The sequence below is a fragment of the Oncorhynchus kisutch genome, unplaced genomic scaffold (genome assembly GCF_002021735.2).
Source record: "Oncorhynchus kisutch isolate 150728-3 unplaced genomic scaffold, Okis_V2 scaffold3549, whole genome shotgun sequence".
NCBI lineage: Eukaryota > Metazoa > Chordata > Actinopteri > Salmoniformes > Salmonidae > Oncorhynchus > Oncorhynchus kisutch.
The window spans coordinates 147,169-174,707 of record NW_022265494.1 but is presented as its reverse complement, the minus strand read 5'-3'; the positions used below and the strand labels follow the sequence as shown (position 1 = coordinate 174,707).

Sequence of the window (27,539 nt, the reverse complement as noted above, 5' to 3'; positions counted from 1 at the left end):
TAAATGGGAGGAGATTTTAAATTGACCAATTCCATGGCACATGGTTTATGAACGGGTACAAAAAAATACTCAATTTAAATGATTATATTAAATTATTGCCGCTAACAGAATGCTATATATATGGGGCAACAATACAACAATCTCAGCTCTGTAGATATTGTTGCGAAGAGACAGAATAAATAGATAATTTATTCTGGTATTGCCCTGATGTAGCTAGTTTCTGGTCATAGGTTCAGGAATGGTTAGAAAATCACATGCACTTAAAATGAACCTTACAAATAGCAGTGTTGGGCGATCTGGAAAACCATAGTCAGTCAATAAATAATATAATAATATAATAATACTATATAATATATAATAATATATATAATAATACTATATAATATATACTATATAATAATATATAATATAATAATATATACTATATAATAATATATAATAATACTATATAATATATACTATATAATATATACTATATAATATAATATATAATAATACTATAATAATACTATATAATAATACTATATAATATATACTATATAATAATATATAATATATACTATATAATACTATATAATATATACTATATAATATATACTATATAATATAATATATAATAATACTATAATAATACTATATAATATATACTATATAATATATACTATATAATATATAATATATACTATATAAATATATAATATAATAATATATAATATAATAATATATACTATATAATAATATATAATATATACTATATAATATATACTATATAATAATATTCGCAGGAAAGGTTTTCATCTTCAGCTCACAATATGTGGATACTATACGATTAGAAAGATTCAAACATTGAGTAAAACATCACAGCACAATAAAAAATATATGTATACATGTATACGTATGTATGTGTAGTAAAAAAAGCTGTGGAAAAAACTAAGAGATGTGTCCTCTGAAGAGGTTGCTGCTTTTTTTGACAAAGATTTACAGCCCAGTCAGATCAGGGGTGTATTCATTAGTCACCCACAGTAGCACAATGTTTTGAAAACAAAATAGTTGTTGCAAATAGTTGGATTTTTTTACAATTTTGGACAAATTCAGCTAGGTCCCAACCCTGTTTTGGGGGGGAAAGCATTCAGGGTAATCCTAAACATTGAATAGGCGTGTTGATCTAGGAGCAGGTCTCCCCAGTCCAAATTATTCAAATTATTATTCTTATATTCAATGTTTTTACACAACACTGTGTCTCCATAACATTTGTACAGTTATTTTTGTATTTTGTACCCCAACACTGTTACCAGCCATTCTACCATTAGGTTGGTACCCCAACACTGTTACTATCCATTCTACCATTAGGTTGGTACCCCAACACTGTAACTATCTATTCTACCATTAGGTTGGTACCCCAACACTGTAACTATCTATTCTACCATTAGGTTGGTACCCTAACATTGATCTGAAGCTGTGAACAAAGACAGGCGTCCAGCTCCCCAAGAAGGTTGATCATCCTGGAACACGACTCATTTCCTTTTCTCAACACCATGTCGATGATGTCACGTGCCTTCTCTGCCCTCTCAGCGATCACCTTCACTGACTCCATTTCCTCCTGGTTGATGACTGTGTGTTGCAGGAGTCTTTCCAGAAGACCATCCAGGACAGGTCTTGACACTCGTTTCACAAACTCCGTCCGTACAGAACGCAGCTGCTGCTCTGCAGAACCAGTCAGACTGATCTCAGCCGGACGCCCTGCCCCCAACACAGCACCTGAGAGAGTCAGGTTACAAAATAACTACATTTGTTCATTCACATTTCAGTCATTTAGAAACAGACTTCATTCAAAGTGACCTACAATAAAAGCCTAAATTATATTATTGAATCTTTGCATTGAGAACCTATTCTCGGACAATAACGACCTGCATCAATGAACACATCACACCACTACTGTTTCAATCATATTCGGTTCCACAGACATAGACAAAGAGGCTGGGGCATTAAGAACCAGGCTAATCTACATCAGGTCCTGGAGGAGATGTCATTGGGGCATTCAGAACCAGGTTAATCTACATCAGGTCCTGGAGGAGATGTCATTGGGGTATTCAGAACCAGGCTAATCTACATCAAGTCCTGGAGGAGATGCCATTGGGGTATTCAGAACCAAGCTAATCTACATCAAGTCCTGGAGGAGATGTCATTGGGGCATTCAGAACCAGGCTAATCTACATCAGCTCCTGGAGGAGATGTCATTGGGTCATTCAGAACCAGGCTAATCTACATCAGGTCCTGGAGGAGATGTCATTGGGGTATTCAGAACCAGGCTAATCTACATCAAGTCCTGGAGGAGATGCCATTGGGGTATTCAGAACCAAGCTAATCTACATCAAGTCCTGGAGGAGATGTCATTGGGGTATTCAGAACCAGGCTAATCTACATCAAGTCCTGGAGGAGATGCCATTGGGGTATTCAGAACCAGGCTAATCTACATCAAGTCCTGGAGGAGATGTCATTGGGTCCTTCAGAACCAGGTTAATCTACATCAAGTCCTGGAGGAGATGTCATTGGGACATTCAGAACCAGGCTAATCTACATCAAGTCCTGGAGGAGATGTCATTGGGGCATTCAGAACCAGGCTAATCTACACCAAGTCCTGGAGGAGATGTCATTGGGGCATTCAGAACCAGGCTAATATACATCAAGTCCTGGAGGAGATGTCATTGGGTCATTCAGAACCAGGTTAATCTACATCAAGTCCTGGAGGAGATGTCATTGGGGCATTCAGAACCAGGTTAATCTACATCAAGTCCTGGAGGAGATGTCATTGGGACATTCAGAACCAGGTTAATCTACATCAAGTCCTGGAGGAGATGTCATTGTTCTTGAAGACAGTCTTTTATAATCAGGACTAGTCCAGGTCCTACAGTAAACCATGTTGACTGACCCTCAAGTCATTGGTTTGTATCTCTCATGTTTACTTACTAGTTGAATGGGTGTCAGTGATGTATTGATCTGAAAGAAACAGAAATAGGTTATATCACTCTAAATAGCATCGGTCAGAAAATAACAGTTATGATTGACATATTCTCCTACCTGCTTGTAGCATATCTCTCCACGCTGTCTTCTCATCATCCCCGATCATCCCCTTGACATACTGTTCATGTCCAGTATTACTTACCTTTTGATACCACTGATTTCCATACTGTCCTCTCATCATCCCCGATTAACTCCATCTCAATGTCCACCCCTGTGTTTCCCATTATCATCTTACAACAGCTTGGTGTGGTGTCTGCAGGTAACAGCTGAATCTTCTGTAGGAGGCCATATGGTGCAACGATTGAGACAACAGAGGGAAATAGAATGATATTCCAGTTATTCACATTGTCATGACTCTCCTGGCTGAGGATCCAAGGCCTCAGATCAGCTTGGCAAATGGCTGACAGATAGCCAGACCTCTTTAACACCCGGTCATAAATTAGTCAGGAGGGAAATCTCCCGCTCTTCAGGAATACCTTTGTCCTCCAGGAAACTTTTCCCGCCAAAACTATAAAAACGTCCAAAAAAAGTGACTATTGGAACAATATTTAAATGATAGAAATGTGAGGAATGGTCGGTGGGGGATCTAAAGAATAATCATGTCATATTGTTTATTATTTTGTGACGTCAATAAAAACTTCATTATCTTTCACACTGTCAGGTTTACATCCTTTACGTTGTGTAGGAAATATGAAGAACAATGAAACTATTGTTGTTAAGATAGGAATATATTAGTTTAGTTTTCTAAGGAGATCATAGTTTTTCGTGTCCGTTGCACATAAAACTAAGCGACGCCCCCAAATGAGGTCAGAAGAGTGTGTCATTGTGATGGAACCGCCCCTTTCTGGCCAGAGAGCTTAAAAGGACTGACTAAGAATTAACATATGGGACCAGCAGACGGACAGCGTGAGCTGAACGTTCCCCAAAATGGTTGGAAACTTTGAAAAAATCAACACGAGGTGAGAAGATAAACCTCCACTACGAGTCCAGAAACATTCAGTCTGCAGCTGTAACATGTGGTCCTAGAACTTTGACTAAAAGACACGAGGTGGGAAGGAAGAAATCCCATCTCAGACAATCACTCAGTCTGCTCTATTTGAACCCTCCACTACTAGAGAAGTTCTACAACTAAGAAGGACATTATGACCTCTGGTGGACAAGCTGAGCCTTACACCGAAGCGTGAACTACAACGACCCCGCCCCTATAGAGTTGATTGGTTAAAACAGAGAGATGACAAACAAAGACATCTACACCTAAATATATACATTGCATTACATTGCTTGCGGTGCTACGTACTCTGATTACTGTGAGCGTAGTTTCCAAATGTATCCAAGTGTTGACTCTCTTTTGTCTCTCCCTCCCTCTATCTTTCTCCATCCCCTTTCCTTTCCATTGTGTAAAAAGCCGTCATATCGTTTCAGTCCACTAGGGACTTTCATCTCATGTAAGTGTGTATGTGTATTCTGTGTTATTATTTAGTTAGTTAGTAAAATAAATTAAATAAATTGGTGAATGATCAGAAAGGGTTCTTGCAGATTCAAGAGGTCTGCGACGTTCAGAATGAGACTGATATGAGGTAATGATTGATAAGTGACTTATCGAGAGACATATATCTTCTCGAGTTTAATTCAGGAGATGGTAACTCGTTAAACATCTTCCGTGGTGCCCCAATTTCCTAATGAGTTAATTGCTACATGATTCATCTTCTTTTTTAAATTTTTTATCGGGTAACAAATAAACATAGTTGATTCAATAAATAACAGTCATCACATTAATGATGATGTCACGCCATGACATATACAAAATGACAGATTCATGTCCTCAGCCTGCTAAAACTGTACCTCTGGATTGATGGAGGTGGAGAGGGGATTCTTGAGTGCAAACCAATTGTTCAGCTTTAAGGACCCGTTTGGACTTGACAGGAGAAATTCAGAATATCCTTGGGACACCTGATTTTTCTCCCGGTCCTGAACAGCCTACAAAATGAGCAATGTAGAAGTCAGTCAGAACAATGTAGTCTTGTAATTCACACAACATGCAGCTCACTGAGATAAATGTTGGTCATAGTCTCTATTGTATTACACATTTTAATGTTAGTGCCTCACCTCTTTCTGACTGGAGTTTCTGAGGAGCAGGTACAGCCTTGAAATTACTGTTGACCTTTTTACTGCCAAATAGAGGATCACGTCACAGTGGACATCTACGTTCCAACAGGCGATTTTGTTCAGTACAACAGAGACCGATGAGGACTTGGGATGGAGAATCTTAGCATGGAATCTGGTGACCTCATGCACTTCCTCTAAAGACACTCCATGTTCCTCTACATGAAGAATCTTCATCTCATTCCTCAGGGAAGGGTTGGTCCCTGAACAACACAATACAAAGGAGACAGAAAGACAATTATTGTATTATTCATCCAACTAAAACACAAAGAATATGCAGTACCAGATCACAGTAAACTCAAACTCCCAGAATAGTTCATTCATTCAGGAAGTGAAACTCGGTTACATGGAAATGTCTTTCTGAACACTATTTCTACATGGTTTTACCTAAACAGACAAAGTGTGGCAGATGAACTTCCTCCAGTTCACCTAACTCCATAGTGATGTCCAGCAATGGACCACCTTGTGTGTACCGCATGTCTTTCAGAAGTTGACTGTAGGGTTCCCAGTTCCTGAGGTGATACTTCAGAATGACATCTCTCTCACACAGCCAGCGGAGCCCAGACACTGTGCACTCATAACTCCCTTTGGGTGTCCTGTGTCTGAGGGCAACAACAAGATGTGGTAGAGAGGGTCAATGGTCAAATGGAGAGGTTGGATTAGAAGACTATTCCCAAAGGTAATGGGGAAATACACTAGCAAGTGGAATGAAATGTTAAAAGTAGTTATTTTACCTGAACATTGTCACTCCCTGGACAGTGGAAGTCAAGGGTTCAATCTGAAGCCAGTGTGTGGAGTCCTGAACAAGGACAAGCATGTCAGTAATACATATGGGGCCTGTTTCCTGGACACAGATTGAGTCTAGCGCTGGACTAAAAAGCATGCTCAATGGAAGTTTCAATAGAAAGTTCTTTAAGGTCCAAGACTAGACTTAATCTGTGTCTGGGAAACTGGCCCATTAACCAAAGTAACTAATATAATGTATTTATTCAACGATACATGGAATGCTGGTGATTTATCAATCAACCTCTAGGGGGCGTTATTTTGACGTCCAGATGAAAATCTTGCCCAAAGTAAACTGCCTGTTACTGAGGCCCAGAAGCTAGGATATGCATATAATTTATAGATTTGGATAGAAAACAGAACTGATATGGCAGACGAAATCCCGAGGACAAACCAAAAGGTATTTTGATTTATTTTTTGATTAAAAAATTACAGTCTGACTTCATTTCCCAGATTGCAGTTCCTAGGGCTTCCACTAGATATCAACAGTCTTCAGAAAGAGTTTCAGGCAAATGAGGGAGAAGTTGTAGTTTTTCTAGGTGGTTTTGGCTGTAGTGTTTCCAAGTGGAAGAAAAAATATCAGCTACAACAGTCTGACTTCATTTCCCAGATTGCAGTTCCTAGGGCTTCCACTAGATATCAACAGTCTTCAGAAAGAGTTTCAGGCAAATGAGGGAGAAGTTGTAGTTTTTCTAGGTGGTTTTGGCTGTAGTGTTTCCAAGTGGAAGAAAAAATATCAGCTACAACAGTCTGACTTCATTTCCCAGATTGCAGTTCCTAGGGCTTCCACTAGATATCAACAGTCTTCAGAAAGAGTTTCAGGCAAATGAGGGAGAAGTTGTAGTTTTTCTAGGTGGTTTTGGCTGTAGTGTTTCCAAGTGGAAGAAAAAATATCAGCTACAACAGTCTGACTTCATTTCCCAGATTGCAGTTCCTAGGGCTTCCACTAGATATCAACAGTCTTCAGAAAGAGTTTCAGGCAAATGAGGGAGAAGTTGTAGTTTTTCTAGGTGGTTTTGGCTGTAGTGTTTCCAAGTGGAAGAAAAAATATCAGCTACAACAGTCTGACTTCATTTCCCAGATTGCAGTTCCTAGGGCTTCCACTAGATATCAACAGTCTTCAGAAAGAGTTTCAGGCAAATGAGGGAGAAGTTGTAGTTTTTCTAGGTGGTTTTGGCTGTAGTGTTTCCAAGTGGAAGAAAAAATATCAGCTACAACAGTCTGACTTCATTTCCCAGATTGCAGTTCCTAGGGCTTCCACTAGATATCAACAGTCTTCAGAAAGAGTTTCAGGCAAATGAGGGAGAAGTTGTAGTTTTTCTAGGTGGTTTTGGCTGTAGTGTTTCCAAGTGGAAGAAAAAATATCAGCTACAACAGTCTGACTTCATTTCCCAGATTGCAGTTCCTAGGGCTTCCACTAGATATCAACAGTCTTCAGAAAGAGTTTTAGGCAAATGAGGGAGAAGTTGTAGTTTTTCTAGGTGGTTTTGGCTGTAATGTTTCCAAGTGGAAGAAAAAATATCAGCTACAACAGTCTGACTTCATTTCCCAGATTGCAGTTCCTAGGGCTTCCACTAGATATCAACAGTCTTCAGAAAGAGTTTCAGGCAAATGAGGGAGAAGTTGTAGTTTTTCTAGGTGGTTTTGGCTGTAGTGTTTCCAAGTGGAAGAAAAAATATCAGCTACAACAGTCTGACTTCATTTCCCAGATTGCAGTTCCTAGGGCTTCCACTAGATATCAACAGTCTTCAGAAAGAGTTTCAGGCAAATGAGGGTGAAGTTGTAGTTTTTCTAGGTGGTTTTGGCTGTAATGTTTCCAAGTGGAAGAAAAAATATCAGCTACAACAGTCTGACTTCATTTCCCAGATTGCAGTTCCTAGGGCTTCCACTAGATATCAACAGTCTTCAGAAAGAGTTTCAGGCAAATGAGGGAGAAGTTGTAGTTTTTCTAGGTGGTTTTGGCTGTAATGTTTCCAAGTGGAAGAAAAAATATCAGCTACAACAGTCTGACTTCATTTCCCAGATTGCAGTTCCTAGGGCTTCCACTAGATATCAACAGTCTTCAGAAAGAGTTTCAGGCAAATGAGGGAGAAGTTGTAGTTTTTCTAGGTGGTTTTGGCTGTAGTGTTTCCAAGTGGAAGAAAAAATATCAGCTACAACAGTCTGACTTCATTTCCCAGATTGCAGTTCCTAGGGCTTCCACTAGATATCAACAGTCTTCAGAAAGAGTTTCAGGCAAATGAGGGAGAAGTTGTAGTTTTTCTAGGTGGTTTTGGCTGTAGTGTTTCCAAGTGGAAGAAAAAATATCAGCTACAACAGTCTGACTTCATTTCCCAGATTGCAGTTCCTAGGGCTTCCACTAGATATCAACAGTCTTCAGAAAGAGTTTCAGGCAAATGAGGGAGAAGTTGTAGTTTTTCTAGGTGGTTTTTAGTGTTTCCAAGTGGAAGAAAAAATATCAGCTAAAGTTTTTATAAAGAAGGACATTATTGAACAAAAGGACCTTTGAGTGCCAACAGAAGAAGATCATCAAAGGCATTTTTTATACCTCTATTTCTGACTTTCGTGTCGCACCTGCCTGGTTGAAATATGTTTTTCATGTGTTTGTATGCGGGGCGCTGTCCTCAGATAATCGCATGGTTTGCTTTCGCCGTAAAGCCTTTTTGAAATCTGACACAGCGGCTGGATTAACAAGAAGTTAAGCTTTATTTTGATGTGTTACACTTGTGATGTTATGAAAGTTAAATATTTATAATTCTGTAGTTTGAATTTCGCGCTCTGAAATTTCACCTGGCTGTTGGCCTACCTGCCCATAAAAAGTTTTAAAACAGTCTACTGACAAAATATGAAAACAGCTAAAAATCCTGCATGGTCAGTACACACCTGGCTTTGAGACTGTGTTTATATTACTAAAGCAGAACACAGGACTGTCTATATCCCAGTATGAATGGTTGGTCAGTACACACCTGGCTTTGAGACTGTGTTTATATTACTAAAGCAGAACACAGGACTGTCTCTATCCCAGTATGAATGGTTGGTCAGTACACACCTGGCTTTGAGACTGTACCTGACTCCTGCAGGTATGTAAAAGTAAGAATTGACATTATGACTCACCTCAATATGGTCACAAGTCTTACAGCTCTGAGGAATCCCTGAAGCCAAAAGTAGTTGTTATTTAAAATGGACAATCTCATGTAATAATGAATTAATAATTATTAAATAGACTTGTAATAAAAATGAATATAAGTGAGCAACAGTCTCAGAATGTACACTCATTAATTAAATCAAATTGTATCTGCACCGAATACAACAGGTGTAGACCTTACTGTGAAATGCTTTACTTACAAGCCCTTAAACAACAGTGCAGTTTAAGGAAATAGAGTTTAGTATATTTTGTAAATATTTTCTTAAGTAAAAATGAAGTAACATCACAATAACAAGGCCCGGTACAGGTTAGTCAAGGTCACTTGTGCATGTAGGTGTAAAATGACTATGCATAGACAATGAATAGAGAGTAGCAGCAGTGTAAAAATAAACAGGGGAGGGGGGGGCAATGTAAATAGTCTGGGTGGCCTTTTGATGAATTGTTCAGCAGTCTTATAGCTTGGGGGTAGAAGCTGTTAAGGAGCCTCTTGGACCTAGACTTTGCGCTCCGGTACTGCTTGCCGTGCGGTAGAAGAGAGACGAGTCTATGACTTGGGTGACTTGAGTCTGAACATTTTTGGGGCCTTCCTCTGACACCGCCTTGTATAGAGGTCCTGGATGGCAGGAAACTTGGTCCCAGTGATGTACTGGGCCGTACGCACAACCCTATGTAGCGCCTTATGGTCAGACACCGAGCAGTTGCCATATCAGGCGGTGATGCAACCGATCAGGATGCTCGATGGTGCAGCTGTAAAACTTTTTGAGGATCTGAAGACCCACGCCAAATCGTTTCAGTCTCCTGAGGGGGAAAAGGTGTTGTCGTGCCCTCTTCACAACTGTCTTGGTGTGTTTGGACCATGATAGTTTGTTGGTGATGTGGACACCAAGGAACTTGAAGCTCTCAACCTGCTCCACTTCAGCCCTGTCGATGAGAATGGAGGCGTGCTCGGTCCTCTTTTTCCTGTAGTCCACAATCATCTCCTTTGTCTTGATCATGTTGAGGGAGAGGTTGTTGGCCTGACACCACACTGACAGGTCTTTGACCTCATCCTTTATAGGCTGTCTCATCGTTGTCTCAGATCAGGCCTACCACTGTTGTATCGTCAGCAAACTTAATGATGGTGTTGGAGTTGTGCTTGGCCACGCAGTCGTGGGTGAACAGGGAGTACAGGAGGGGAATAAGCACACACCCCTTAGGGGAACCAGTGTTGAGGATCAGCGGGTTGGATGTGTTGTTGTCTACCCTCACCACCTGCGGGAGGCCGTCAGGAAGTCCAGCATCCAGTTGCGGAGGGAGGCGTTTAGTCCCAGGGTCCGTAACCTAGTGATGAGCTTTGAGGGCACTATGGTATTGAACGCTGAGCTGTAGTCAATGAATAGCATTCTCACATAGGTTTTCCTTTTGTCCAGGTGGGAAAAGGCTGTGTGGAGTGCAATAGAGATTGCATCATCTGTGGATCTGCTGGGGCGGTATGCAGACTGGAGTGGGTCTAGGGTTTCTGGGATAATGGTGTTGATGTGAGCCATGACCAGCCTTTCAAAGCACTTCATGGATACCGACGTGAATGCTAAGGGGCAGTAGTCATTTAGGCAGGTTACCTTCACCTTCTTGGGCACAAGGACAATGGTGGTCTGCTTGAAACATGTGGGTATTACAGACTCGGTCAGGGAGAGGTTGAAAATGTCAGTGCAGACATTTGCCAGCTGGTCTGCACATGCTGAGTAGACGCTCTGGTAATTTGTCTGGCACCGCGGCCTTGTGAATGTTGACCTGTTTAAAGGTCTTGCTCACGTCGGCTACGGAGAGCGTGATCACACAGTCATCCGGAACAGCTGGTGCTCTCATGCATGCTTCAGTGTTGCTTGCCTCGAAGCGAGTATAAAAAGGCATGTAGCTCGTCTGGTAGGCTTGCGTCACTGGGCAGCTCGCAGCTGGGTTTCCCTTTGTAGTCCGTAAGAGTTTGCAAGCCCTGTCACATATGACGAACGTAGTAGGATTCAATCCTAGTCCTGTATTGAGGCTTTGCCTGTTTGATGGTTAGTCTGAGGCCATAGCGGGATTTCTTATAAGCTTCCCGGGTTAGTGTCCTGCCCCTTGAAAAGCGGCAGCTCTAGCCTTTAGCTCGGTGCGGATGTTGCCTGTAATCCATGGCTTCTGGTTGGGGTATGTACGTACAGTCACTGTGGGGATGACGTCCTCAATGCACTTATTGATAAAGCCAGTGACTGAGGTGGTGTACTACTCAACGCCATTGGATGAAACACGGAACATATTAGCATACAATAATCTGACATTAGTGTCACATTAATTCATGTTTGTGGAAGCAGGAAACAACATCGTTCTGGTCCATGTTTTGTAGATGTTGGGGGCCTGATTTCTGGTAGATCCTAGGATGAGAGCTTAAAGGTAGAGTCAGCTAAATTATGATATACGAGCAGCACCACAGATATTGCGATGAGCAAGATGCCCGACTTCTCTCTCACACAGTATCTACCCATGTGCAAGGATTCTCTTCACTCTCTTACAGAATGTTTGTCACGGGACCAAAACAGCAGAGAAGTTTAGCCTTGCTCTCCAACACTCTTAGTTGTTGTAGAAATTGACCCACTCTGCTGTTTACTTTGTGCATCTACGTCATATCGCTGACTCTACCTTTAAGTTTGTTTTCACCAAATAGATCATGATTGTGTTCCTTGCCTGGGACTCAAGTATAATGAACGCTTTAAAACTATTTTGAGTTAAAAATAATTATCATTTAACACTCACATTTCTCAGGTCCAGGCTTGATACAACTCTCTCCACCATGGTCTCTGGTGTCCTCAGGTCCAGGCTTGATACAACACTCTCCACCATGGTCTCTGGTGTTTGTAAAGCAAAAAGATAGACTGTGAATAAACTAAATACGACTTATAAAAGGCTTTATATAGTATACATAGTCATAAGAACTATAAAGAGTGTAGAAAGGGGGACAGAACAGCTCCCTATGTAGGGTGCATTGCCTAAATGTGACATAACCCACTATGTCACCTTCCATAAAGTGATGATGGTGACATTACAGGTGACATTTAATTGTGCGCACCCCTATGGCACTCCCAATCACCGCCGGTTGTGATAAAGCCTGGGATCTAACCTGGGTCTGTAGTGACACAGCTGTTTAAGGTACTGCATGTCAGTGCTAGATGTGTCACTAAAATATCTTCAATATGCGCCTCGGAATTGGATAAGGACACGCGCAGTTGCGTCCCCGATATGTCGGTCTTCACTTGTAGCCTGTGAGAAAGACCCGATCACATGACTGAGGATCATGTGAGTGAGAGGTAGTTCTGCACGCAGCCGGGAGAATTGAATTATAATTATAATACTCACCCAAGGGCACAACGGCCACCGGCCGACAAAAATGCATGGAATTTTTTTTTAGGGCGCATTACCCGGGAAAATTGAGAAATTATCAAGTGCTTGTCAATTTGTGAATGAGAGATAGGACTTCCTGTTAACCGCTCAACACAGAATAGGACTTCCTGTTAACCGCTCAACACAGAATAGGAATTCCTGTTAACCGCTCAACACAGAATAGGACTTCCTGTTTCTTTGTTGATTTATTGTGATGGTGTAGGTAGACTGTATTACATGGATTTATTGTGATGGTGTAGACTATATTACATGGATTTATTGTGATGGTGTAGACTATATTACATGGATTTATTGTGATGGTGTAGACTATATTACATGGATTTATAGTGATGGTGTAGGTAGACTATATTACATGGATTTATTGTGATGGTGTAGGTAGACTATATTACATGGATTTATTGTGATGGTGTAGACTATATTACATGGATTTATTGTGATGGTGTAGACTATATTACATGGATTTATTGTGATGGTGTAGACTATATTACATGGATTTATTGTGATGGTGTAGACTATATTACATGGATTTATTGTGATGGTGTAGACTATATTACATGGATTTATTGTGATGGTGTAGACTATATTACATGGATTTATTGTGATGGTGTAGACTATATTACATGGATTTGTTGTGAAGGTGTAGGTAGACTATATTACATGGATTTATTGTGATGGTGTAGGTAGACTATATTACATGGATTTATTGTGATGGTGTAGGTAGACTATATTACATGGATTTATTGTGATGGTGTAGACTATATTACATGGATTTATTGTGATGGTGTAGGTAGACTATATTACATGGATTTATTGTGATGGTGTAGACTATATTACATGGATTTGTTGTGAAGGTGTAGGTAGACTATATTACATGGATTTATTGTGATGGTGTAGGTAGACTATATTACATGGATTTATTGTGATGGTGTAGGTAGACTATATTACATGGATTTATTGTGATGGTGTAGACTATATTACATGGATTTATTGTGATGGTGTAGGTAGACTATATTACATGGATTTATTGTGATGGTGTAGACTATATTACATGGATTTATTGTGATGGTGTAGGTAGACTATATTACATGGATTTATTGTGATGGTGTAGACTATATTACATGGATTTATTGTGATGGTGTAGGTAGACTATATTACATGGATTTATTGTGATGGTGTAGACTATATTACATGGATTTATTGTGATGGTGTAGGTAGACTATATTACATGGATTTATTGTGATGGTGTAGACTATATTACATGGATTTATTGTGATGGTGTAGACTATATTACATGGATTTATTGTGATGGTGTAGGTAGACTATATTACATGGATTTATTGTGATGGTGTAGGTAGACTATATTACATGGATTTATTGTGATGGTGTAGGTAGACTATATTACATGGATTTATTGTGATGGTGTAGACTATATTACATGGATTTATTGTGATGGTGTAGGTAGACTATATTACATGGATTTATTGTGATGGTGTAGGTAGACTATATTACATGGATTTATTGTGATGGTGTAGGTAGACTATATTACATGGATTTATTGTGATGGTGTAGGTAGACTATATTACATGGATTTAATGTGATGGTGTAGACTATATTACATGGATTTATTGTGATGGTGTAGGTAGACTATATTACATGGATTTATTGTGATGGTGTAGGTAGACTATATTACATGGATTTATTGTGATGGTGTAGACTATATTACATGGATTTATTGTGATGGTGTAGACTATATTACATGGATTTATTGTGATGGTGTAGGTAGACTATATTACATGGATTTATTGTGATGGTGTAGACTATATTACATGGATTTGTTGTGAAGGTGTAGGTAGACTATATTACATGGATTTATTGTGATGGTGTAGACTATATTACATGGATTTATTGTGATGGTGTAGGTAGACTATATTACATGGATTTATTGTGATGGTGTAGACTATATTACATGGATTTATTGTGATGGTGTAGACTATATTACATGGATTTATTGTGATGGTGTAGGTAGACTATATTACATGGATTTATTGTGATGGTGTAGACTATATTACATGGATTTATTGTGATGGTGTAGGTAGACTATATTACATGGATTTATTGTGATGGTGTAGGCTATATTACATGGATTTATTGTGATGGTGTAGGCTATATTACTTGGATTTATTGTGATGGTGTAGGTAGGCTATATTACTTGGATTTATTGTGATGGTGTAGACTATATTACATGGATTTATTGTGATGGTGTAGGTAGACTATATTACATGGATTTATTGTGATGGTGTAGATAGACTATATTACATGGATTTATAGTGATGGTGTAGACTATATTACATGGATTTATTGTGATGGTGTAGGTAGACTATATTACATGGATTTATTGTGATGGTGTAGACTATAATACATGGATTTATTGTGATGGTGTAGACTATATTACATGGATTTATTGTGATGGTGTAGGTAGACTATATTACATGGATTTATTGTGATGGTGTAGACTATATTACATGGATTTGTTGTGAAGGTGTAGGTAGACTATATTACATGGATTTATTGTGATGGTGTAGACTATATTACATGGATTTATTGTGATGGTGTAGGTAGACTATATTACATGGATTTATTGTGATGGTGTAGACTATATTACATGGATTTGTTGTGAAGGTGTAGGTAGACTATATTACATGGATTTATTGTGATGGTGTAGACTATATTACATGGATTTATTGTGAATGTGTAGACTATATTACATGGATTTATTGTGATGGTGTAGGCTATATTACATGGATTTATTGTGATGGTGTAGGCTATATTACATGGATTTATTGTGATGGTGTAGGCTATATTACATGGATTTATTGTGATGGTGTAGGTAGACTATATTACATGGATTTATTGTGATGGTGTAGGTAGACTATATTACATGGATTTATTGTGAAGGTGTAGGTAGACTATATACATGGATTTATTGTGAAGGTGTAGGTAGACTATATTACATGGATTGTTGTGATAGTGTAGGTAGACTATATTACATGGATTTATTGTGAAGGTGTAGGCTATATTACAAGGATTTATTGTGATGGTGTAGACTATATTACATGGATTATTGTGATGGTGTAGGCTATATTACATGGATTTATTGTGATGGTGTAGGTAGACTATATTACATGGATTTATTGTGATGGTGTAGGTAGACTATATTACATGGATTTATTGTGATGGTGTAGGTAGACTATATTACATGGATTTATTGTGATGGTGTAGGTAGACTATATTACATGGATTTATTGTGATGGTGTAGACTATATTACATGGATTTATTGTGATGGTGTAGGTAGACTATATTACATGGATTTATTGTGATGGTGTAGACTATATTACATGGATTTATTGTGATGGTGTAGGTAGTCTATATTACATGGATTTATTGTGATGGTGTAGGTAGTCTATATTACATGGATTTATTGTGATGGTGTAGGCTATATTACATGGATTTATTGTGATGGTGTAGGATATATTACATGGATTTATTGTGATGGTGTAGACTATATTACATGGATTTATTGTGATGGTGTAGGTAGACTATATTACATGGATTTATTGTGATGGTGTAGGTAGACTATATTACATGGATTTATAGTGATGGTGTAGACTATATTACATGGATTTATTGTGATGGTGTAGGTAGACTATATTACATGGATTTATTGTGATGGTGTAGACTATATTACATGGATTTATTGTGATGGGTGTAGACTATATTACATGGATTTATTGTGATGTTGTAGGTAGACTATATTACATGGATTTATTGTGATGGTGTAGACTATATTACATGGATTGGTTGTGAAGTGTAGGTAGACTATATTACATGGATTTATTGTGATTGGTGTAGACTATATTACATGGATTTATTGTGATGGGGTAGGTAGACTATATTACATGGATTTATTGTGATGGTGTAGACTATATTACATGGATTTGTTGTGAAGGTGTAGGTAGACTATATTACATGGATTATTGTGATGGTGTAGACTATATTACATGATTTATTGTGATGGTGTAGGCTATATTACATGGATTATTGTGATGGTGTAGACTATATTACAATGGACTTATTGTGATGGTGTAGGTAGACTATATTACATGGATTTATTGTGATGGTGTAGGATATATTACATGGATTTATTGTGATGGTGTAGACTATATTACATGGATTTATTGTGATGGTGTAGACTATATTACATGGATTTATTGTGATGGTGTAGGTAGACTATATTACATGGATTTAATTGTGATGGTGTAGGTAGACTATATTACATGGATTTATTGTGATGGTGTAGGTAGACTATATTACATGGATTTATAGTGATGGTGTAGACTATATTACTGGATTTATTGTGATGGTGTAGGTAGACTATATTACATGGATTTATTGTGATGGTGTAGACTATATTACCATGGATTTATTGTGATGGTGTAGACTATATTACATGGATTTATTGTGATGGTGTAGGTAGACTATATTACATGGATTTATTGTGATGGTGTAGACTATATTACATGGATTTATTGTGATGGTGTAGGTAGACTATATTACATGGATTTATTGTGATGGTGTAGACTATATTACATGGATTTATTGTGGATGGTGTAGGTAGACTATATTACATGGATTTATTGTGATGGTGTAGACTATATTACATGGATTTATTGTGATGTGTAGACTATATTACATGGATTTATTGTGATGGTGTAGGTAGACTATATTACATGGATTTATTGTGATGGTGTAGGTAGACTATATTACATGGATTTATTGTGATGGTGTAGACTATATTACATGGATTTATTGTGATGGTGTAGGTAGACTATATTACATGGATTTATTGTGATGGTGTAGGTAGACTATATTACATGGATTTATTGTGAAGGTGTAGACTATATCACATGGGATTTATTGTGATGGTGTAGGCTATATTACATGGATTTATTGTGATGGTGTAGGCCTATATTACATGGATTTATTGTGATGGTGTAGGTAGACTATATTACATGGATTTATTGTGAAGGTGTAGGTAGACTATATTACATGGATTTATTGTGAAGGTGTAGGTAGACTATATTACATGGATTTATTGTGATGGTGTAGGTATACTATATTACATGGATTTGTTGTGATAGTGTAGGTAGACTATATTACATGGATTTATTGTGAAGGTGTAGGCTATATTACATGGATTTATTGTGATGGTGTAGACTATATTACATGGATTTATTGTGATGGTGTAGGCTATATTACATGGATTTATTGTGATGGTGTAGGTAGACTATATTACATGGATTTATTGTGATGGTGTAGGTAGACTATATTACATGGATTTATTGTGATGGTGTAGGTAGACTATATTACATGGATTTATTGTGATGGTGTAGACTATATTACATGGATTTATTGTGATGGTGTAGGTAGACTATATTACATGGATTTATTGTGATGGTGTAGACTATATTACATGGATTTATTGTGATGGTGTAGGTAGACTATATTACATGGATTTATTGTGATGGTGTAGACTATATTACATGGATTTATTGTGATGGTGTAGGTAGTCTATATTACATGGATTTATTGTGATGGTGTAGGTAGTCTATATTACATGGATTTATTGTGATGGTGTAGGCTATATTACATGGATTTATTGTGATGGTGTAGGATATATTACATGGATTTATTGTGATGGTGTAGACTATATTACATGGATTTATTGTGATGGTGTAGGTAGACTATATTACATGGATTTATTGTGATGGTGTAGGTAGACTATATTACATGGATTTATAGTGATGGTGTAGACTATATTACATGGATTTATTGTGATGGTGTAGGTAGACTATATTACATGGATTTATTGTGATGGTGTAGACTATATTACATGGATTTATTGTGATGGTGTAGACTATATTACATGGATTTATTGTGATGGTGTAGGTAGACTATATTACATGGATTTATTGTGATGGTGTAGACTATATTACATGGATTTGTTGTGAAGGTGTAGGTAGACTATATTACATGGATTTATTGTGATGGTGTAGACTATATTACATGGATTTATTGTGATGGTGTAGGTAGACTATATTACATGGATTTATTGTGATGGTGTAGACTATATTACATGGATTTGTTGTGAAGGTGTAGGTAGACTATATTACATGGATTTATTGTGATGGTGTAAACTATATTACATGGATTTATTGTGATGGTGTAGACTATATTACATGGATTTATTGTGATGGTGTAGGCTATATTACATGGATTTATTGTGATGGTGTAGACTATATTACATGGACTTATTGTGATGGTGTAGGTAGACTATATTACATGGATTTATTGTGATGGTGTAGGATATATTACATGGATTTATTGTGATGGTGTAGACTATATTACATGGATTTATTGTGATGGTGTAGACTATATTACATGGATTTATTGTGATGGTGTAGGTAGACTATATTACATGGATTTATTGTGATGGTGTAGGTAGACTATATTACATGGATTTATTGTGATGGTGTAGGTAGACTATATTACATGGATTTATAGTGATGGTGTAGACTATATTACATGGATTTATTGTGATGGTGTAGGTAGACTATATTACATGGATTTATTGTGATGGTGTAGACTATATTACATGGATTTATTGTGATGGTGTAGACTATATTACATGGATTTATTGTGATGGTGTAGGTAGACTATATTACATGGATTTATTGTGATGGTGTAGACTATATTACATGGATTTATTGTGATGGTGTAGGTAGACTATATTACATGGATTTATTGTGATGGTGTAGACTATATTACATGGATTTGTTGTGAAGGTGTAGGTAGACTATATTACATGGATTTATTGTGATGGTGTAGACTATATTACATGGATTTATTGTGATGGTGTAGGCTATATTACATGGATTTATTGTGATGGTGTAGACTATATTACATGGACTTATTGTGATGGTGTAGGTAGACTATATTACATGGATTTATTGTGATGGTGTAGGATATATTACATGGATTTATTGTGATGGTGTAGACTATATTACATGGATTTATTGTGATGGTGTAGACTATATTACATGGATTTATTGTGATGGTGTAGGTAGACTATATTACATGGATTTATTGTGATGGTGTAGGTAGACTATATTACATGGATTTATTGTGATGGTGTAGGTAGACTATATTACATGGATTTATAGTGATGGTGTAGACTATATTACATGGATTTATTGTGATGGTGTAGGTAGACTATATTACATGGATTTATTGTGATGGTGTAGACTATATTACATGGATTTATTGTGATGGTGTAGACTATATTACATGGATTTATTGTGATGGTGTAGGTAGACTATATTACATGGATTTATTGTGATGGTGTAGACTATATTACATGGATTTATTGTGATGGTGTAGGTAGACTATATTACATGGATTTATTGTGATGGTGTAGGTAGACTATATTACATGGATTTATTGTGATGGTGTAGACTATATTACATGGATTTATTGTGATGGTGTAGACTATATTACATGGATTTATTGTGATGGTGTAGGTAGACTATATTACATGGATTTATTGTGATGGTGTAGGTAGACTATATTACATGGATTTATTGTGATGGTGTAGGTAGACTATATTACATGGATTTATTGTGATGGTGTAGACTATATTACATGGATTTATTGTGATGGTGTAGGTAGACTATATTACATGGATTTATTGTGATGGTGTAGGTAGACTATATTACATGGATTTATTGTGAAGGTGTAGACTATATCACATGGATTTATTGTGATGGTGTAGGCTATATTACATGGATTTATTGTGATGGTGTAGGCTATATTACATGGATTTATTGTGATGGTGTAGGTAGACTATATTACATGGATTTATTGTGAAGGTGTAGGTAGACTATATTACATGGATTTATTGTGAAGGTGTAGGTAGACTATATTACATGGATTTATTGTGATGGTGTAGGTAGACTATATTACATGGATTTGTTGTGATAGTGTAGGTAGACTATATTACATGGATTTATTGTGAAGGTGTAGGCTATATTACATGGATTTATTGTGATGGTGTAGACTATATTACATGGATTTATTGTGATGGTGTAGGCTATATTACATGGATTTATTGTGATGGTGTAGGTAGACTATATTACATGGATTTATTGTGATGGTGTAGGTAGACTATATTACATGGATTTATTGTGATGGTGTAGGTAGACTATATTACATGGATTTATTGTGATGGTGTAGACTATATTACATGGATTTATTGTGATGGTGTAGGTAGACTATATTACATGGATTTATTGTGATGGTGTAGACTATATTACATGGATTTATTGTGATGGTGTAGGTAGACTATATTACATGGATTTATTGTGATGGTGTAGACTATATTACATGGATTTATTGTGATGGTGTAGGTAGTCTATATTACATGGATTTATTGTGATGGTGTAGGTAGTCTATATTACATGGATTTATTGTGATGGTGTAGACTATATTACATGGATTTATTGTGATGGTGTAGGCTATATTACATGGATTTATTGTGATGGTGTAGACTATATTACATGGACTTATTGTGATGGTGTAGGTAGACTATATTACATGGATTTATTGTGATGGTGTAGGTAGACTATATTACATGGATTTATAGTGATGGTGTAGACTATATTACATGGATTTATTGTGATGGTGTAGGTAGACTATATTACATGGATTTATTGTGATGGTGTAGACTATATTACATGGATTTATTGTGATGGTGTAGGTAGACTATATTACATGGATTTATTGTGATGGTGTAGGTAGACTATATTACATGGATTTATTGTGAAGGTGTAGACTATATCACATGGATTTATTGTGATGGTGTAGGCTATATTACATGGATTTATTGTGATGGTGTAGGCTATATTACATGGATTTATTGTGATGGTGTAGGTAGACTATATTACATGGATTTATTGTGAAGGTGTAGGTAGACTATATTACATGGATTTATTGTGAAGGTGTAGGTAGACTATATTACATGGATTTATTGTGATGGTGTAGGTAGACTATATTACATGGATTTGTTGTGATAGTGTAGGTAGACTATATTACATGGATTTATTGTGAAGGTGTAGGCTATATTACATGGATTTATTGTGATGGTGTAGACTATATTACATGGATTTATTGTGATGGTGTAGGCTATATTACATGGATTTATTGTGATGGTGTAGGTAGACTATATTACATGGATTTATTGTGATGGTGTAGGTAGACTATATTACATGGATTTATTGTGATGGTGTAGGTAGACTATATTACATGGATTTATTGTGATGGTGTAGACTATATTACATGGATTTATTGTGATGGTGTAGGTAGACTATATTACATGGATTTATTGTGATGGTGTAGACTATATTACATGGATTTATTGTGATGGTGTAGGTAGACTATATTACATGGATTTATTGTGATGGTGTAGACTATATTACATGGATTTATTGTGATGGTGTAGGTAGTCTATATTACATGGATTTATTGTGATGGTGTAGGTAGTCTATATTACATGGATTTATTGTGATGGTGTAGGCTATATTACATGGATTTATTGTGATGGTGTAGACTATATTACATGGATTTATTGTGATGGTGTAGGTAGACTATATTACATGGATTTATTGTGATGGTGTAGGTAGACTATATTACATGGATTTATAGTGATGGTGTAGACTATATTACATGGATTTATTGTGATGGTGTAGGTAGACTATATTACATGGATTTATTGTGATGGTGTAGGTAGACTATATTACATGGATTTATAGTGATGGTGTAGACTATATTACATGGATTTATTGTGATGGTGTAGGTAGACTATATTACATGGATTTATTGTGATGGTGTAGACTATATTACATGGATTTATTGTGATGGTGTAGACTATATTACATGGATTTATTGTGATGGTGTAGGTAGACTATATTACATGGATTTATTGTGATGGTGTAGACTATATTACATGGATTTGTTGTGAAGGTGTAGGTAGACTATATTACATGGATTTATTGTGATGGTGTAGACTATATTACATGGATTTATTGTGATGGTGTAGGTAGACTATATTACATGGATTTATTGTGATGGTGTAGACTATATTACATGGATTTGTTGTGAAGGTGTAGGTAGACTATATTACATGGATTTATTGTGATGGTGTAAACTATATTACATGGATTTATTGTGATGGTGTAGACTATATTACATGGATTTATTGTGATGGTGTAGGCTATATTACATGGATTTATTGTGATGGTGTAGACTATATTACATGGACTTATTGTGATGGTGTAGGTAGACTATATTACATGGATTTATTGTGATGGTGTAGGATATATTACATGGATTTATTGTGATGGTGTAGACTATATTACATGGATTTATTGTGATGGTGTAGACTATATTACATGGATTTATTGTGATGGTGTAGGTAGACTATATTACATGGATTTATTGTGATGGTGTAGGTAGACTATATTACATGGATTTATTGTGATGGTGTAGGTAGACTATATTACATGGATTTATAGTGATGGTGTAGACTATATTACATGGATTTATTGTGATGGTGTAGGTAGACTATATTACATGGATTTATTGTGATGGTGTAGACTATATTACATGGATTTATTGTGATGGTGTAGACTATATTACATGGATTTATTGTGATGGTGTAGGTAGACTATATTACATGGATTTATTGTGATGGTGTAGACTATATTACATGGATTTATTGTGATGGTGTAGGTAGACTATATTACATGGATTTATTGTGATGGTGTAGACTATATTACATGGATTTATTGTGATGGTGTAGGTAGACTATATTACATGGATTTATTGTGATGGTGTAGACTATATTACATGGATTTATTGTGATGGTGTAGACTATATTACATGGATTTATTGTGATGGTGTAGGTAGACTATATTACATGGATTTATTGTGATGGTGTAGGTAGACTATATTACATGGATTTATTGTGATGGTGTAGACTATATTACATGGATTTATTGTGATGGTGTAGGTAGACTATATTACATGGATTTATTGTGATGGTGTAGGTAGACTATATTACATGGATTTATTGTGAAGGTGTAGACTATATCACATGGATTTATTGTGATGGTGTAGACTATATTACATGGATTTATTGTGATGGTGTAGGTAGACTATATTACATGGATTTATTGTGATGGTGTAGACTATATTACATGGATTTATTGTGATGGTGTAGGTAGACTATATTACATGGATTTATTGTGATGGTGTAGACTATATTACATGGATTTATTGTGATGGTGTAGACTATATTACATGGATTTATTGTGATGGTGTAGGTAGACTATATTACATGGATTTATTGTGATGGTGTAGGTAGACTATATTACATGGATTTATTGTGATGGTGTAGACTATATTACATGGATTTATTGTGATGGTGTAGGTAGACTATATTACATGGATTTATTGTGATGGTGTAGGTAGACTATATTACATGGATTTATTGTGAAGGTGTAGACTATATCACATGGATTTATTGTGATGGTGTAGACTATATTACATGGATTTATTGAACTCTTACTTTGTAGAACTGGTGTCTTGAGGCAAAATATTTTTAGAGGCTTTGGCCCTCTCTTCTCTCTCAGAATACCTCCTCTTAGAGGCAGTGCCTCTCTCCTCGCTCTCCCCAGACAGACTCATTTTAGAGGCAGTGGTCCCTCTCTCTCTCCCCAGATGTGACTCGTTTTAGAGGCAGTGGTCCCTCTCCCTCTCTCTCTCTCCCCAGAGAAACTTGTTTTCGAAGTAAGTCACAGCTCACTCAGCTACAATATGAAAGAAGAGATTAACAGTCAATATTTCTGAACATTGTTGGAAGTACCATTAACAATGACATGACTTCAAACCGTCCATGGTCACAGAGGTCACACAACGTCGTCACCTGCTAAATTAAATTACCTTCATAACAGCATTTGTCAGTTAAAATGTAACAATCAGGGGTTGGAACTGAAATTATTTTTCAATTGTTTAGTTCTGAACAGAACCATCATTGTTTTCATTCTGTTCCACTGTTTAGACCCAGCAGAATGTAGTTCTGAACAGAACCATATTGTTTTGGTTCAGTTCCACTGTTTAGACCAGCAGAATGTAGTTCTGAACAGAACCATCATTGTTTTCATTCTGTTCCACTGTTTAGACCAGCAGAATGTAGTTCTGAACAGAACCATCATTGTTTTCATTCTGTTCCACTGTTTAGACCAGCAGAATGTAGTTCTGAACAGAACCATCATTGTTTTCATTCTGTTCCACTGTTTAGACCCAGCAGAATGTAGTTCTGAACAGAACCATATTGTTTTGGTTCAGTTCCACTGTTTAGACCCAGCAGAATGTAGTTCTGAACAGAACCATATTGTTTTGGTTCAGTTCCACTGTTTAGACCAGCAGAATGTAGTTCTGAACAGAACCATCATTGTTTTCATTCTGTTCCACTGTTTAGACCAGCAGAATGTAGTTCTGAACAGAACCATCATTGTTTTCATTCTGTTCCACTGTTTAGACCCAGCAGAATGTAGTTCTGAACAGAACCATATTGTTTTGGTTCAGTTCCACTGTTTAGACCCAGCAGAATGTAGTTCTGAACAGAACCATCATTGTTTTCATTCTGTTCCACTGTTTAGACCCAGCAGAATGTAGTTCTGAACAGAACCATATTGTTTTGGTTCAGTTCCACTGTTTAGACCCAGCAGAATGTAGTTCTGAACAGAACCATATTGTTTTGGTTCAGTTCCACTGTTTAGACCAGCAGAATGTAGTTCTGAACCGATTCAAACCAACAAAAATTAATTGTATATATCGTTCCTTTTTTTAAACCTCTGAAAATCTATTTTTATTTTATTTATCTCTACATTAAATAACTTCACCAATCAGTGCTGACAGAGCAGCTTGCTAAGGAGCGGGCAAGATATTTAAATGCATTTGCATTTGGAGGAGGAGGCGGGGGCTTGAAACGCTGGCCATCTTGTTATGTCATACTATTTATTAAAAAAAGCAATATATTCATATGGTTTTTGAACACTATTTATTTGCAAACACAACTGGTTATGAACGCATCATAATGCCCGATGTCCATCAGATGTATATGAGGCTTTATTTTGCGGGAGTTTATGTAACAGTATAACTTTAGACCGTCCCCTCGCCATTACCCAACGTAGCTAAAGACGAATGGTGCGTTTGCTGACAATCATTTATTTATTTCTTTTACAAAGCAAGTCAAGAAGAAATTCTTATTTTCAATGAACTACCTTGTTCAGAGGGCAGAACGACAGATGTGTACCTTGTCAGCTCGGGGGTTTGAACTTGCAACCTTCCGGTTTACCGGTTTACCAACGCACTAACCACTAGGCTATCCTGCCGCCACAATCATTGAACACATCAGCTCACGTTAAATCGGGTGCACCTGAAGTGAGCAGAACGGGACCACCGCCTTTCTGATCTGTGTAACCAGAACGCTCCCAATCTTAAACTTTTAATACGTCATTTAGCCCGATATTATATTTTAATATTTAACTATCGGTAGTTCCTTTTCCTTTTGTTGCATGGCACTTTCACTTGCTCGACTTCATTAGGAATCAGCAGAAGCCTAAAACGGGGTGGGTATAATTTGTGGAACTTTCCAACAGGAATCTGTTCCAAACAACGCATACAGAGTCGTATTGCGGCCGAATAAGATACCGGGTAGGGAGGGAGTGGGCTATTTCATTAAGTGTTTAACTCCACCTCGTTTATTCCGAAAAATGTCTGTCCTCACTCTGGTAGTCTATGGACAAACATTAAGAATAAACTACGTGGTGAGTTGATGCCTGTTCGGCAGCAAGGTTAATTGATCGTGCTACATTGTAAGCGTTATTTGTTGCCAACGAAGTTTTTTGGAACATATTCCTGTTGGAACGTTCCACAAATTATACCCACCCTCTAAAACGACCATTATTGAAAGTTGAAATCAGTATTGTAATAACTTAACAATTCTTCGGGTGTTTTACCACCTAAATCACCTCTCTTGAATAGTCTTAACTTATCTAAAAAAAAAGTTTTCTATATTAAATTGTAAAAGAACGCTACAAACCTTAGAAACATTTTTATTCGACTGATCCGTGTCCATTTCTTCCTCTACTTCCGTATAAATGTACTTCCTGTTTCTCAACACAGTGGGCGGGTTCAACAGGTATAGGTTTGTAGTATATGTTTATGTTTATGTAAAGGCTTAATACACGTAACGCAAGTATTCTGCCCATAAATTCATATTCTATCTGGTAAGAATGTATTTTTTTTTTCATGATATCATTTAGTGATGTTTTGCAGTGCTACCAGAAGAGGGCAGTGTGATAACAACAATGTTTGGCAGAAAAGACAATAGACGGTCATATCTGTGTTGTTATGGTCAATCAATCAATCAATCAATTAGACTTATTTATAAAAGACCTTTTTACATCAGCTGATGTCACAAAGTGCTGTACAGAAACCCGTACAGAAACCCCAAACAGCAAGCGATGCAGGTGTAGAAGCACAGTGGCTAGGAAAAACTCCCTAGAAAGGCCAAAACCTAGGAAGAAACCTAGAGAGGAACCAGGCTCTGAGAGGTGGGCCAGTCCTCTTCTGGCTGTGCCGGGTGGAGATTAGAAACCTAGAGAGGAACCAGGCTCTGAGGGGTGGGCCAGTCCTCTTCTGGCTGTGCCGGGTGGAGATTAGAAACCTAGAGAGGAACCAGGCTCTGAGGGGTGGGCCAGTCCTCTTCTGGCTGTGCCAGGTGGAGATTAAAAACCTAGAGAGGAACCAGGCTATGAGGGTTGGCCAGTCCTCTTC

The 27,539-nt window shown here is 37.1% G+C and overlaps 1 protein-coding gene across 3 annotated transcripts; it reads right to left on the bottom strand.

The window, feature by feature from the left end:
- LOC109878770 (NACHT, LRR and PYD domains-containing protein 1b allele 2-like) lies at positions 1-26,883 on the bottom strand. 3 transcript variants are annotated; one of them, XM_031820608.1, is made up of 11 exons: positions 26,803-26,883; positions 24,265-24,505; positions 11,879-11,970; positions 9,082-9,119; positions 5,919-5,983; positions 5,572-5,786; positions 5,128-5,387; positions 4,864-4,998; positions 3,164-3,296; positions 2,968-2,997; positions 1-1,758 (listed from the first exon to the last, which is right to left on the bottom strand). In XM_031820608.1, exons 2-11 carry the CDS (start codon positions 24,381-24,383, stop codon positions 1,427-1,429), a joined length of 1,419 nt encoding a protein of 472 aa, XP_031676468.1. In that variant the 5' UTR covers positions 24,384-24,505; positions 26,803-26,883; the 3' UTR covers positions 1-1,426. The 3 variants fall into 3 exon arrangements, with proteins under 3 accessions (XP_031676468.1, XP_031676470.1, XP_031676469.1); XM_031820610.1 differs by having other exon boundaries at positions 24,334-24,505; XM_031820609.1 differs by having other exon boundaries at positions 15-1,758; positions 11,879-11,922.
- Between the last annotated feature and the right edge of the window lie 656 nt (positions 26,884-27,539).

Excerpts from the sequence above, each read along its gene's own strand:
- LOC109878770 (XM_031820608.1), bottom strand. The coding sequence starts at position 24,383 with ATGAGTCTGTCTGGGGAGAGCGAGGAGAGAGGCACTGCCTCTAAGAGG. Across the intron at positions 5,388-5,571 it reads GCCACACTTTGTCTGTTTAG|GGACCAACCCTTCCCTGAGG; the intron begins GTAAAACCATGT and ends TGTGTTGTTCAG. Across the intron at positions 1,759-2,967 it reads CACTGACACCCATTCAACTA|GTGCTGTGTTGGGGGCAGGG; the intron begins GTAAGTAAACAT and ends TGACTCTCTCAG.